The sequence below is a fragment of the Pseudophryne corroboree genome, chromosome 8, assembly GCF_028390025.1.
Source record: "Pseudophryne corroboree isolate aPseCor3 chromosome 8, aPseCor3.hap2, whole genome shotgun sequence".
Classification (NCBI taxonomy): domain Eukaryota; kingdom Metazoa; phylum Chordata; class Amphibia; order Anura; family Myobatrachidae; genus Pseudophryne; species Pseudophryne corroboree.
This window is the reverse complement of record NC_086451.1, coordinates 91,806,012-91,821,139: the sequence shown is the minus strand read 5'-3', so window position 1 is coordinate 91,821,139 and position 15,128 is coordinate 91,806,012. Positions and strand designations below refer to the sequence as shown.

The 15,128-nt window shown below is 44.6% G+C and overlaps 1 protein-coding gene across 11 annotated transcripts in view; it reads left to right on the top strand.

Annotated features, from left to right (window-relative positions):
• Nucleotides 1–15,128, top strand: part of PRRC2B (proline rich coiled-coil 2B) — a 229,527-nt gene that overhangs the window by 169,070 nt on the left and 45,329 nt on the right. For all 11 annotated transcript variants that reach the window (XM_063936794.1, XM_063936788.1, XM_063936785.1 and 8 more), the window contains exons 14-18: nucleotides 541–748; nucleotides 1,841–2,051; nucleotides 2,242–4,191; nucleotides 11,868–12,049; nucleotides 12,129–12,238. In XM_063936794.1, the coding sequence (XP_063792864.1) occupies nucleotides 541–748; nucleotides 1,841–2,051; nucleotides 2,242–4,191; nucleotides 11,868–12,049; nucleotides 12,129–12,238 (2,661 nt within the window). The remainder of the gene's footprint in view (nucleotides 1–540; nucleotides 749–1,840; nucleotides 2,052–2,241; nucleotides 4,192–11,867; nucleotides 12,050–12,128; nucleotides 12,239–15,128) is intronic.

Here is a 15,128-nt window from a genome sequence, read left to right as displayed (position 1 = left end):
CAGCAGGATTACCATGAATCCTACGCATTGATGCCTTGGTGCATGGATCATCTTTCAACACTAGGAGTGGGGCTAATGGTGATGCCCTGTAAAATAGATGGCGTTCCACAGATAACATGCTTTGTAACAGATTAAAATCTCTCCAAGGGGAGAATTCAGTAGAGGTCTCATGTCTGCAGTAAAGTGCTTCAATGTGTGCTGCCATCAGTACAATTGAATGCCCCCCCCTGACCCGCCAGAATGTTTCACTTTGCAGGTGTCCTAAAATGTTGTTTTTAAATTAAGCAAGCCGTGTTAGATCAATTTAATTTAAGCAGGTGAAAGTCATTGCTCGTAGAAATCTCAAAATAATCTGACATTTCCGCACAATAACTTGTACTTCACCTGCGCTGCAAGGTGATAAACCACTGTAAACATTTGTCTCTTGTACATGTTATGTATGGGCTTTTATGTTATTGTGGTAACATTTACAGAATTCCTTTTTTCAGTCTAGACATTTTAGAATGGATTGTAATTCTGTCTGCAACTTACCATCTTTAGGAGCAGTTATACAAGATGCAGCAGTGGCAGCAGCAGCAAGCTGCATATGTAGCCTCTACCCACAACCCACAGCGTACTTTCTATTCACATCACCCGCAGATGTTGGGGTTTGATCCTCGCTGGATGATGATGCCCTCTTACATGGACCCCAGGATGACTCAGGGTCGTGCTACGGTGGATTTCTATCCCTCTTCTATACATCCCCCAGGTGTGTGTCGGGACTGCATATACATATATAACAATTGTTATTGTAGGGGTACAGATCTGTCATCTACACCAGATCAATAAACTGCTACCACACAGGTGGGGCAGTGTAATTATAGCATTGCATCTGTTTTATTCACTTGGAAAGATGCCCCAGGCTATGGTACTTTGATATATTTGCTAGATATGAATAATGGTGGTAGTTAACAGTTTTATAAGCAGAACACATTTTTTGGAGCTAGAAAAAAATCTTGTAAAATGAACAGGATATGTTTACATTGAGCAGAGGTAAATGGGTAATGGGGGTTATCATAAATGAAGCTCTGTATTATTGGTAAATGATTTAGTACAGCAATTGTCAGGTAGCCGCCTTAATGTTTAATCCGTAAAAACTCTCTGCTGCCCCCCTACTGGAGATCTGTGGTGGCACCACTATTCTATAGTGACGAATGCTCATATTTCTTGTATTAATAGGGAAGTTCACTGAGGATGGCTTATAGGCCACCAGATAGTGGCTGTGCAGAGGGCTTACAGGCCACCAGACAGGAGTGACACTGCAGGGGGGGGGCTTACAGGCCACCAGATGTGAGTTACGGTGCAGGGGGGCTTACAGGCCACCAGACAGGAGTTACCATGCATGAGTAATTAAGGCAAATCTATCTTGGTCTAGAACCAGAACCTGTCTGCAGAAAGTGCCAGAAACATGATTGACAGTAAATATTAAACACTTGTTAATGAAGGCCTTGGGCACTTGTAGTATTGAAACCTGATACTTACTTTGTACCCAGTATCTTTGTACCCAGTATTTGTATCAGTGGCCCTATATCTGAAATCGGGACAAATTATATTTATCCTAGGTGGTGTCCCATTCCTTCCTTCGTGAAGTTAATATTTAACAGCCACATTGACCTTTTATATGAGTGGTGAAGAACATCTGTGATAAGTTTGGTTTTATTTCTCCAGCTAATGGATATGTGGGTTCATACCACGGTCCTCCAGTTCCATATGATGTCTGTGCAGTGAGTACACTGCATTGTGGGTAATCTGATGTGCTAGCATTGATCAGTTCTGCTTCTCTAACCCTCTTACCTATTAGGTGTGATAAAGCACATGATCCAACAAGAGTCCATTGGGGGAGGCTGCCAGACTGATGAATGCCGCTCTACACTGCCAACCGAGCGGAGGCCCCAGCCTGCAGAACCAGTCTCCGGCTGGAGCCAGGACGGTTACATGCACATGCAGAGCAAGGTCTACTCCCTACCGCAGCAAAAGCAGATGGAAAACACAACGGAAGGAGGATACAGCAGGTAATCCTGTGCTCATGTTAGACCCTTTACTGCTTGTGTTGATAGCACCCCTGTACAGTAGCAGCTTTGACGGCTTCTGCCACAAAGCCTGTTAGCCCGGCAGATTTAACAATGCACTTTAACCACCTCTCTGACTTGTTGGAGTTGACCTCCAAACTTACTTTTTTTTTTTTTTCTGGTTTCCCATCAGGAATGAAAGCGGTTACTCTTCTTCGAGGGAAAGGCTGGAGGGAGTGCACACCCACCATGAAGCTTTAGAAGAGAGGAGAGAAGATTATCTGACTTCCAGCGGTTATGAAAATAAGCCTTCTGGTAGCTTTGGTAGCTGCATTTCACCTCCAAGAAGAGGACAGGAGGTCTCATTCCAACATCTGGAAAGCACAGCAGATGCTAGCAGCAGCAGAGGACAGCAAAGCAGTGCACAGTCTAGGGCATCAGAGTTTGCAAATGATAAATCTCATTTCAATGGTTGGGGCTATTCGCATCATCAGAAGTCTTCTGATACAGCTAGTAGTGCAGAAGAGGATCATCCTGTGGGTTCCAAACCGTGGAAGGCAGAAGATAAAGGGAGCCAAGACACCACAGGAGAAACAGGCTGGCTACGAGAGTCTAACACCAGTAACCAGCAACAAACCGAGCATCTTGGAAGAAGTCGTCGGTCCGGCCCAATAAAGAAGCCCGTTCTAAAAGCCCTTAAAGTGGAGGAGAAAGAGCTTGAGAAGAGCAAGCCTGAAACAAAAGATCCTGCTAAAACTATGAAAGAAACACTGCTATCGAAGCTTGATACTGTGGTAACGATGGAATCAAGTGGATTAAGCTCTTGTTCCAGCTCTACAATAGATGATAAAACCCATTCCCAGTCTAATATCCAAGAATCTGATAAAATTCCTCAGGAGAAAGCAGAAAGAGCTTGGGACAGCAAACAGTCTCCCCACGAATCCAACACCATCCCCCAAACCAAGAAAAGCAATTGGATATTCATAGATGAAGAGCAGGCTTTTGGGAATAGATCCCATGGACGTGGAAGGGGCAGGGGTTTCAGAGATTTTGGTTTCAGAGGCCGGGGTTCTACTGGCCCTTACAATGGACAAAGAATCAGCAGAGGTCGGGGGCTTCGGGAATTTAACCCTCCTGAAGATTTCAGGAATAAAGCCTCCCGACGGCGTGTTGCAAGTGAAACGCACAGTGAAGGATCAGAGTATGAGGAACTTCCCAAGCGTAGACGCCAGCGAGGGTCAGAGAATGGCAATGAGCCTGTCTTGGAAAGAGAAACGGATGACTTGAGGAAAGGAGATTTTCAAGACTCATGGAGGTCTAATAGAAATTACTCTGATGATTCAAATAATATGGACTCTAAATCCAGAGCCCCAAGGGCTTTTGGAAGATCACTTCCACCCAGGCTTAGCAACAGTTACGGCAGAAGGCCCTTCACCTCTAAGGAGTCTTCACATTGGAATGCCAAATTGGGAAGCTCTACATGGCAAGAATATAATGCACCTGTTGATCAATATGGAACCCGCCATAACACAGACAGAGACTTTGCACATGACTACAGGTATTCTGACACATACCAGAACAGAGGTTTTGATGAAAGCCAAGGAGATGATAGGCGGCAATTTTTCCAAGACGAATATTCGGATAGAGAGAGCCTAGAAAAAAGATCTTTTGGTAGGAGACGGCCCCCTCGCCAAGATAAACCCCCACGGTTTCGACGTCTCAGGCAGGAGAGAGAACCAGTCGGTCATTGGAGTGGTGAAGAAGTTGGTAATACTGTGAACAATCATGACCATTGGCAGGCACGCCCAAAGATACCTCTAGATGAGATATCTGGGCCACCTGCCAGGAGGTCGCCGGAACGGTCTTACCATAACTCTGACCATGTCAATGAGGAGTGGGAGACTGCGTCAGAAAGCAGTGACTTTAGTGAGAAGAGGCCTGTTGACGTGGATGGAGAAGGGAACCTCTCCGGAAATGGGTTTTCTGAAAAGCGAGAGTTATCTAAAAGGAGTTTCTCTAGCCAGAGGCCGCTAGTAGACCGTCGTAAGGTGGAGTCTTCGGCATATGATGAAAAACCAATAAAGGTCAACGGAAATTCTTCCCGTGGTGATTACCAACAAAGCTCAGCTTCTTTGAAGGGCAGGTAAATGTTTTGGGGCTGCTTTGTTTCAATAAATATATTGATCAAAGAATTACTTTGAAAACAATATTGACAAGATCCATATAATCTCTCTGCTGACGTCTGCCTAGTGGTGCTTAGCTTGTTCTTGCATTCTTACAGAGGTGATTGGTGATCAATACTCTGTCCATCTTGGTACAAAAAACGCATGTACAAGATGAGGACTACTATGACCAGATCTCTATTCAGATAGCGTGTTGGCTAGTGACAACACTGCCAGTGAGTGTTGGCTGAGTATTAACAGACACCCGCACAGCACGTTACACTTTGCATTGTGTGAATGCCAGACACCCATGTTAGTTATCTGGAACAAATCTATAGCAAATATTTTGTGGTGTGCAGTCTACCTCTCTATCAAATGAAGCTCATCCATCCTACATATAAGATGTGCAGGCCCATGTTCTATCCGAGGATCTATGTATGGCCGTTCAGTTAGCATCACAGGGATGCATCTCCCAGGCCAGTGTCCAGAGCAATTCAGTTGACATGATTGCACACAGTACTTAACCCAGGATGTTCCACTTAGTACGACTAAAAGCCCGGGATGTAATGTCACTGTAAACTGCCTATCCCTGGTTAAGTGCCGGGCCCAATGCTGTTTCTGCACAAAGCAATCTCACGACTAGTCCCCGAGGCCCTAGTTGATGCTGGTTTCTGCGTTAAAGTCTTTCCGCTGGAGTAATTGAATAGCTGCGGGCACTTAACCTGGGAGCTTTATCCCCACGGCGCTAATTGAATTGAAACTTAAGTTGTGCTAAATTGCTTAATAATACCAGATACTATCTGATGTTTTGTTTGGCTTCAGTCATTTTGTTTTACTGTAGTTCTGGGAGAACTGGTATGATTGCATGATTTCCTGTAACTTGGACATAAATCACACTTTGCATTTATTTCCGTATCGTACTATATTGCTTTAGTGCAGGGTTTCTCAATATCTAGTAGTCTAGGGGCCAAATGTAATAGAGTGAGACTTTCAAAAAGTGAGAGATTTGGTAAGGTTTTGCAGTTTTTTTTTAAAGATCAACTTGGTAATGCAGTGTAAATAATTGCCACTTTACATTTGGCCCTAGGTGTTTGGGATATCCATAGTTATTCACAACTGAGGTACTAATTATGTCACTTGTGCTTTAAACATGGATATCCTTAAAATCTGGACTGCTGGGGTGCCTTGAGGATGAGTTTGGGAACCTCTGCTTTAGTATGCAGCTGTATACTCTTCTCCAGTTTAACTTATGATTCTGACTGTGTATTAATGAATGCTAGATTGTTTTATGTCCCTCCAAATGATTTTACTTTTTGGTCTACAGTAGATGGTTGATCTGCCATCCTTTACATTGTTTTATTAAAACATTAATTTAGTGGTGTACATTTGTTTTTATAACAAGTGTTTTCTAAATAATAAAATGGAGCTGTCTAAATGCTGAATTCAAATAGCCGTGAGCTTTGTAGTGGGATGCTGTGATTTACGTTAACGTGGACTCTACCGGTAAATTTCCACCAAGTGCTCTCCCAAAATTCACACAATTTACATGTAAATGACAGGCATTGTGGCAATTGTTTTATTTTTTAATGAGGAAAATGTTAGCCAGCAAGTGTGTTTCATTAAATAAGTGTTTAGACTATTTTGGAGTACAGAAAAATGTCTCTAGTTATTTGAAAGTGTTTATGTACAAGTTTGGGAAGAGTTGAAACTGGCTTGTAACTTCTATCTACAAGTTCAAAAACTAATTTTTTTTTAACCGATTTCTTAATCCGCCATAGGGGACACAGGGATGACGCTGGGTATAGATGGTAAGCTGGACACTGGGCACCAGAGCCCAGGCTCCCACTCTTCTATACCTCACCCCCCTGCCTCCAAGATCAATTTTTTATTTAGTGCCTCAAGGAGAGTGACACTGATTTTTACAGGACTGCTAGTTAGCAACTTCTTCATATTTTATTTTAACTTTTATGTTACGTTTACTTGAACAAACAGTGAGTCCGCGCTGGCGGCACACCTCACAGCCACTCCAACAATCCCTAACGCTTGCGCCTGGGTCAATGACCTCAGCCGGGCTTCAGCACACAGTAGGGGAACTGCAGACATGGTGGCTGTCACCGCCACCAGCGGAGGTGCTGGCAATGGGGGCCAAGGTGTCTCCACAAGACCACCGAGGAGAGTCTTATGGCAACAGCATTATACAATGTAGCGCCCATTACTCTGGGGTTAATGCCAGATGGGATAGGTAGGCTTTGCCTGTTAGCCCCTCCCACACCCCTTGGTGCATTGCCTCCTGCAGGCATCCCACCCCTGGGTATATACTCCTCTTAGCTTTCCTACCTGCATGAGACTCAGGGCCGTCATTTTAGCACATTGCCTGCTTCAGCAGACAGCAGCACTGGGCTCCCTGTATACTTCACTGTTACTAGTCAGGTTATACTTACAGCTCCTTCTTTCCCTGTTGGGGTCTGATTGTTCTGCACTATTTGCCCATTGGCATATTGCATTGCATGTTTTTGTGTGCATGTACAGTATTTGTAAGTGTTCAGGAGTACTGTATTTCTTCTCTACACTTGCATTTTTGGTGCATACTGTCTGTTTATTGCTTTCCTCACTTTGTGTAGCTAGCGACTACTGTTTATTTGTACATTCAATTGCAAACACCAGTTTATTCATTGGCTTTCACATAGACATCACTTGTTAATTTATTTGTGGCGCTCTAACGTTCAGTGCACTGCCCCTTAATTGCACACCATTGTTTTGATAACGTTTGTGTGCAAGCGCATTCTTGGAATTGCAATGTCCAAGAGCAAAGCACTCTGGGAGGCTGGTGCTCCTGTGTGGCGTAACTGTGGAAGCTGTTCTGAAGTACTTTCTCATCAGGCTCCGGACTACGATGTGATCTTTCATCACCTTGATAAAGAGGCGAAGCACGAAGTGCTATACCCGCATGATACGTGCGGGTTAGCACTTCATGGTTCGCCTCTTTATCAAAGTGAAGCAACAAGCATCACTGACAAGATATGTGAAAATCTTGTTTACTGGAGAGGCGATACCCGCTAGAGCGCACAGCGTATCACCTCAGTGTTGATGCGTTGTTTTTCCTCCCGACCAGCTCCACTGGTCGTGTATGAGATTGCGCAACTATTGCGAGATCTCGTGAGGAGCCTGAACATGACAGATGGCAAAGCCAAGGACAGAGGTGTCCCTGCTGTAGTGGCGGGGTAACGACAACTGCAGCTATCTGAATCGATAGCTGCAATTGTCGGAATGGTCAGGTGGTACATCGGCGTGCCATCTTAAAGATAGCAGTGCTGATAGTGCCACATAATGTACACGGATATCATCATTACTCCCCCATAACAAACCATAATACATCTACCACTGTGTCCGGTGTATCACTGCTACGCAGCGGGAGGTCTCTGTGGCCACAGCTTCGAATTGGGAACTGGGATGGGCTTCCTCACTGTCACAGGTAATGTTGCAGTTACCCCTTTCTAGTCTCTCTCCAGGCGAAGGCAAGTTCGTCAGTGTTCTCCAAGCTCCGGGAAATTTGCATCCCGCTGCCTCACAACCACCATGAGTCCAGTCATTATCGCAGTCAGTGCAGGGTTTAGCACTGGTGTCTGTGTCTCCAACAGTTGCTGGACACAGACTGCCTGCTCAAGTGCAAGCCTAACAGGCATGATAGCGCTAAGCGCCAATCGGGTAATAATGTCCAAACCTCCTTTATCCCGGAGCTTTCCCTAAGATGCCCCTGTTTTTAAACGTTAGAAGAAGGTGGCTGCTGAGTTTTTTTTTTTTTTTCTTCTGCTCACCTTGAAAACTTCCTAGTGGAGGCATGGGCTCACCCTAAAGAGTGCTTCCAGGTCTCTAAGCACATTTCTGCTTTTTATCTTCTCCCAGCTGCACATAGGACCAAATGGGTCTTCCCGTCCGGTAGATGCTCATATCTTCCGGCTGGTCAAATCTCCTACCCTTACTATTCCTAACACAGCATTCTTTCATGATCAGACGTATATGACATTAGAGAACTACAGTACCTTAAGGCAATTTACTCTGATGCAGGAGCAATTGCATGCAAAGCCCTTGAGTCCACAAGGGTGCCTATAGCAATTGGACACTGGGCAGATGCCGTGGAATACAGTCTCCGTTCTGGTACCGACAGAATGGAGAAGTTGTGGTGGAGCATATAAGGGAAGCAGGCTCCTATCTGGGCAAGCTGGCTATTGACACAGGAATCCTAACCTTTAAGTTGTCTGCTTGCGCTGTGGCAGCCATTAGAGTCCTCTGGCTTCATACCTGGCGTACTGACGCAGACTCTAAAAAGTCCCTAGAGGCTCTTACTTTTTCAGCAGAGATTCTTTTTGGTACTCAATTGGACGAGATTGTGGCTACAGTAGTGGCATTCAATGCTGCATTATCTAGACAACCTACTACTTCTGGCCCAATTACCAGATGTGCTAAGGGGATCACATCTGTCTCTCAGTAGACCTGCTCCAGTCTCATGGCTGGATCATCAATTGGTGGAATGCACCTTGACTCTGTCTCTTAAGATGTTACATTTAGGGGCCTTACTGAATTCCAGAAGTCCAGCGGGTGTTCCTTCCCCTTGCCAAGCTTCGGTCCTTACAGACCAAGATTCACACATTCTAATCTTGGGTAACCGTCTAGTATCGATCCACTCTTGCATTGCAGGTCCTGGACTCTCTGGTCTCTACTTTAGACATGGTGGAATATGCACAGTTTCACTCCCATCCTTTACGTATTGAGATTTTGGCCCTGTGGAAAAAATCCCATCGTCCTCTCTGGTCACATACGATCGTTCTTGAGAGAGAGAGGTCCATCACTCCCTCTCATGGCTCCACCAGTCCCACCTGGGCAAGGGTGCCCCTTTTGGATCCAGGACTGGGTCCTGCTCACCACAAACCCAATTCTTTGGGGATCAGTAACTTGTCATCAGATTTTTCAGGGTCAGAGGACTGCCCAGAAAAGCCATCTCCCAATCAATATTCTGAAACAGAGCGGTTTAAAGAGCTCTTGGCACAACCCCTCCTCCAGCATCGGCTGGGGAAGATGTAGTCAGGCAACGCTGCTTGCCTGCATAAACAATCAGGGCGTCCTTAAAGGAGGTGAGCCACATTCTTCGGTGAGCAGTATGTCAACTTTCAGCTCTGTGAGCAGTCTTCATCCCCGTGTCCTAAAATGGGAGGTGGACTTTCTAAGCCGCCAAGACATTCACTTGGATGAGTGGGCCCAACGCCCAGAAGTTTTTCAGCTCCTGGTTCGCTGCTGGGGCCTGCCAGAAATAGACACTATGCTGCCTCGACACAACCACAAACTAACTAGATAATGTACGCGCACGATGACCTGGGTGCTTTTGTGTCTGTTTCGTGGACCTTCCCACTCATATACATCTTTCCTCCAATCTCCATGATTCCGCGGGTCTACCAAAACTTGAAGTTAGACGGCAGCACTTTGATCCTTGTTGCTCCGGATTGACCTCACAGAGCTTGGCATGCGGCTCTTCTGTGTTTTTCCATCAACGGCCCACCTTCCTCTAATGTAGGTTCTTCCATCTCTGGTCCCGTGCTTGCATCCCGATAGCTCTTGAGACATCCGTCCTAAGAACTAAGGGTTTAACGCGTATTATGCTAAATGCCCGAAAGCCTTCCTCTGCCTGGATTTATTACTGGGTTTGTAGATTATACTTTGACTGGTGTTCGACTCAAGGCTTCAACCCTAAATTCTTTTGCCTGTCGCGAGTCTTGTCTTTTTTTACAGGGCAGTGTGGATTTGGACCTCTGCCTTTCTTCATTAAAAGTACAGATGTCAAACCTTTACTGTTCTCTTCCAGTGGCAGTTTGCGCTGTTGCCAGCTGTATGAGCTTTTCTGCAGAGTGTACTCCATGTGCAGTCTGTTTTTCTCCGGTGGCTCCTTGGAACTTCTCTTTAGTTCTTCATGCTCTCCATTCTGCTCCCTTTGAGCCATTGGACACTGTTTATATTCAATAACTTACATAAAAAAAAGGTAGTTTTGCTCCTTGCCAACGCATCGGCCTGTAGCATTTCGGACTTGAGCGCATAGTCGTGTCACTCCCCTTTTTTCTTATTTTTTCACTCAGACCAGGCTGTCCATGGGAACTAGATTGGGCTACCTTCCTAAGGTGGTATCCAGGTTTTACATTAACCAGGAGATCGTGGTCCCTCCTTTCCAGTAACCAGATTCTCCTCATGAGCAAGGCTCAGTGGATGTTGTGAGGGCTCTGGATTTATGTGGACAGGACAAGAGATTTTCTTAAAAAATGATTCTTTGTCCTGTTACTGTATGACTTTCATACACGGGGCTGTCGGCCACTTTTGACCACATTTCTCCGCTGGATTTTCTGCCCCTGCCGTTGTGCGGTCTCATTCCACAGGGTCAGTTGGAACTTCTTGGGCAGCTGGATGTGGATCCATGTTGCCCATGCCTTTATCAAATTCTTTACATATGACACTTTCGCGAAGAGTTCTCTGCTCAGGAACAACTATCTTAGGGGGACAGCTTTTGGATGTCCCAGTGTCATCCCTGTGTCCCCTATGGCTGATATATATGTTCTTACCTGTTAAATAATGTTCTTCAAATCCATAGGGGACACAGGGTGCCCATCCTGACGCACCTGGTAGGGTTTTGCACTGTCTGATTTCCCCTTTCACCTCCACTGTGTGCTTGAACAGAGTAGTGGATGCCAGTCCTCCGTTTTACTCCACTCCTTGTGTTTTGTTAGTTGGTCCTGGAGGTTGGTGGCGGGGTATAGAGGAGAGGGAGCTTGGGCTGCTTGGATAAGAAACTTAACAGTTTTGATGCCCAGACACCAGCTCACCATCTGTACCCAGTGTCATCCCTGTGTTCCTGTCTATACAGCAGCTCAACTTACTGTACATGTCTCTAATCGTTTGACCCATTAGTCTGCTTTTTAGAGAAAATTACACCTTTATTAACCATATTTACTATGTAAAAACCTCTGAATACATTATTATTCACTGGCAGAGTTGACCAAAGCGTATTGCATGGTGTTTTGACATTTTTGTCTTTAAAATATGATATTTTTTCCTACTTTTCACCTACCCTGGAGGTGCAAGCTAAATGCCACAACCTCTCTAGTTAAAACCTGCGTTAACACTGATTTTTAGTTGAATAGCATGATGTCACCAGCCACAAGATGTTATCCAGCATGCTTTGCTGTCAAATCGCAGATAATTAAATTTGTCTAATTAAATTAGTCTTTAAGGTGAAATGTTGGCCACAAGTAACAGCCTGTGGTAATATTTTACAGTATCTCCAGCACAATCTATGAAAGTAAAATATTTTGTCTATTGCTGTTTACCATCAACAGCAAATAAGAGTACTTCTGTCACTCCAGTGCATAAGAGAGCTTGAGCTTAAATTACATGAAGCCGTTCTGTTAAGCAACTCTACTTGTAGTAGGCCTAGTCCGCCTTGATTCCCTGGCACAACTTCTTGTGAAGGCAGTTTTCAATTTATTCCATGTAAGAAGAGTCCTGAGTTTCCAGTTTTAGCTCTTAGAAAAACCCATCAAACTAAATGAAGAGATTGAGCCTTTTTTTTTTTTTTTATCTTTTAACTCCCAAGCTTATGTCTTTTATATAACTTTTCCAGTCGCTGCTCTGAAGAGTCTTATGCTCAAGAGAGTAGCCACCATAGATACGGATTGGAGAGGCCTGCGCAGTGCGACAGCGGAGATGCTTCGGGGAAGAAGCTGGAAAGGGAGTGCAGACCCGCTGTTCTCAAAGCCAGCGAAAAGCCAGAGGCCATCACAGCTTTTGATCTGAAATACGGAGGTATAATTTTGTGGAGCACTTTGTGTGTGAACCTTCTCGTTGAGTTGCTTTATTACACATAAAAGCCTGTTTCTTTCAGAATCTGTTATAGAGGAGGAAGTTGAGCTAGGAGGGGACACTTATTCTGACATGAGTAAGTCCCGGCGGACTTTGGACAAGGATCGCAGGAAGAAGGATCAGGTGGTTCAGGTTAGTTGTGGTGGTAGTATGTTCTTATCTCTATCTCTGTTGCATATAATAAGCAACAAAATAAAAAGAATTTTGTCTTGTAACAAAGCAAACTAAAAAAAGGTCTTATGCTGGGTACACGCTATAACAAATATTGTACGATATATCATCCCTACGCGGGTTGGAACAATATATGGTACGTATTGTATAGTGTGTATGGTTGTGCATGGTGGTCGTTTATCGCATCTTCCCCCCTAATGTGCTGCACATGACATGGGGTGAAGCAGTGAGCTGCAGTTGCATGCTGTAATGACACATCATCGTATTCTTACATCGCATCACGCCATCGGCTGGGTCACACATCGTGCAGTGTGTGTACACGGCTGTAGTCTCTTTCTTCAGATGTCTTTTGCTGCTATTGATGATGATGACTGCTGGGAGGATTGTGAGGGTGTTGGGGCATACTTGTCTACCTGTCCCTCTCCATGAGGGAGAAAATGCTCTGTTCCTGGACTTTCCTGGTAATGATTGCCATCACCTGTGGTGAGCTAGTTAATTGATAAGAAAGGTGTTTCACCACAGGTGATGGCAATCATACATTACCAGGAAAGTCCAGGAACAGAACATTTTCTCCCTCATGGAGAGGGTCAGGTAGGTAAGTATGTGTTGGGGTCAGTGTTGGGGTAGAGACCCAGGCAAGATTAGGGGCACCGTTTTCTCAAATAAAGGGATGGGGTTATGGGGAGGACGGAGCACTGGTGTATTGACAATACAGTAATTTATGGTTACAGAGAGGCAGGTGTTTCTACTAATTACTCATATATAGATAACGCACTGTGATGGGGCATGAATTTAGCTTGGTGTGTGAAGGTGCTCCCTGGAGAGTATAGGAGTAGATTGTGAGCACATCTGAACAAGGTTTGCTGCCTCCTCCCACAACTATAGGGGGGAATTCAATTGTTTGAAAAGTCAGTTGGGTGTCTGTGTATTAGATAGGAAAAAAACAGACACCCAGCTGACTTTTCAAGCAATTGAATACCCCCTATAGTGTCTAATCTCACAGAAATCAGTTGTTTCTAAGTGCCCACATGGGGGGGGGGGGGGGGTGCAGTCTTTCTATGAAGCTTGAAAGGAGTTGGGGTTATTAACTTGTTTTATGTAATATTAGCATTCTGCTGTTGTACAGCAGGTGACCGGAGTAGACTCTATTTAGTGAGATGTTACATCGGACCAGACTGATCAGTACTGCACATAACGGTAGAAAAATTTGGTTGCACTCATTTTTTTGTTATTTGCTTGCACCTCTTTGGGACACAAGCAACACACAGCAAGGATTTCCTATTCTGACAACCCTTGGAACCTACAGCTCATTAAATCTCTACCATAACTCTAGGACGGGCATATTAAACTGGTGGCCTGTGGGCCAATTGTGGCTTGCATGCAGCTGCAAACTGGCTCACGAGATGCTGTCGTATTTTAGGTAGTGCGTACATTGTCACTGCAGGGGTCTGATGGCATGTGGATATGTGTGATTGCATATCAGTGGCATGTGGGGGGGTCTGATGTCATTAATGGGAATGTGCTTTGTTGGTATACCTGTCTCACACATGCCTCTCTGTCTCTGCATCTACCGATGTCTGTCTGCATCTGTGTGCTTTAGAGGCAAACCTGTTGATTTCTTTCTCCATCTGGAGGGCTCAGTGTGGAGGAGGGGCGGACTAAGGGCTTTTTGGAGTTTGAGTGTGAATACTTGGGAGTCAGTGGAATTAAAATTTCTTACATTTGTAAAGCTGAAAGAACTTCGGAGCTGGAACTTCTGTGTAGCACATTGCCTCCTTTCTGTGCAGACAGGGCTTTCTCCTATTGATCAAAATTATTTCCCTCTTACGCTCTCCTAAAAATAACAGATTCTAAGGGATGTAGAAGGGGGAGCAGTTCAACTTTTTGTTTCAGATTCCATAAAGTGTCCAGTCACCTGTCTGATTCTCTAACACCTCTGATCCAGAGTTTTTCAATCTGTTCAGAGAGTAGATTTAAAGCAAGTACAAAGTGACTTCTGTACAAGCTTTTATTAAGGTTCCTGGTAGAATCTACTAGTCTCCACATCCTCTACTTTGTTGACTAGCCCTTCTTCCTTAGTCGTGTTCATTGTGCAGTGGTCCTTTCAGTGATATGGTGTAATGGCAAACAATGGATCCAAGTGCATTAGGAGTAGTTGTATTATGGGGTTCGGTACAGCTTCCTGACAGTAAGAATACAGACAGCGGGATCCCAACAGTTGAATCCTGATGGATCACTGTGTTTGTAACGTCCAGCCCTGCAGCCTAACCCTAAACTGTCTGGGATCTTGACTATATCCCATATTATGTCATTAGCTGATTGGCTGTGACCAAAAGAATACCAAATACGCAAGACACCGCATCCTACGTTTGTTCATAGTGTGATATCCGCAGTCTCCTTAGGGCTAAGGAACAGTTTTGGTGTATGTTGAAACGGGTGTGGGTCATTAGAGTTGCACTAAAAAGTCAATAGATCGACCACTAATGGTCGACATGCATTAGGTTGACAGGGTCAAAAGGTAGACATTGATAATAAGGGAAGGGAGAAATAGTTATCTTCTGCACCAGTCAAAAGTGAATAAGCAATTAATTACATGTACAACATGAAATCCCCATTTTACACATATATTGTAAGTTGATTTATAATCTTACACTGGGGGTGCTGCCATAGACAATACAGGTAGAGGGTAGCAATATGAAGAGAAAGATGGTCTCTTGGTTGGCGCACAATAGAGAGACAGTACATTTTATTAAAATGTAACTTTCTTTTTCATCCACTAGGGGTCACTGGAGTACTCTTGGGATATGGTCCGGGCGTAGCCGGGAATGGCACATTTAAATATTTAAATTAG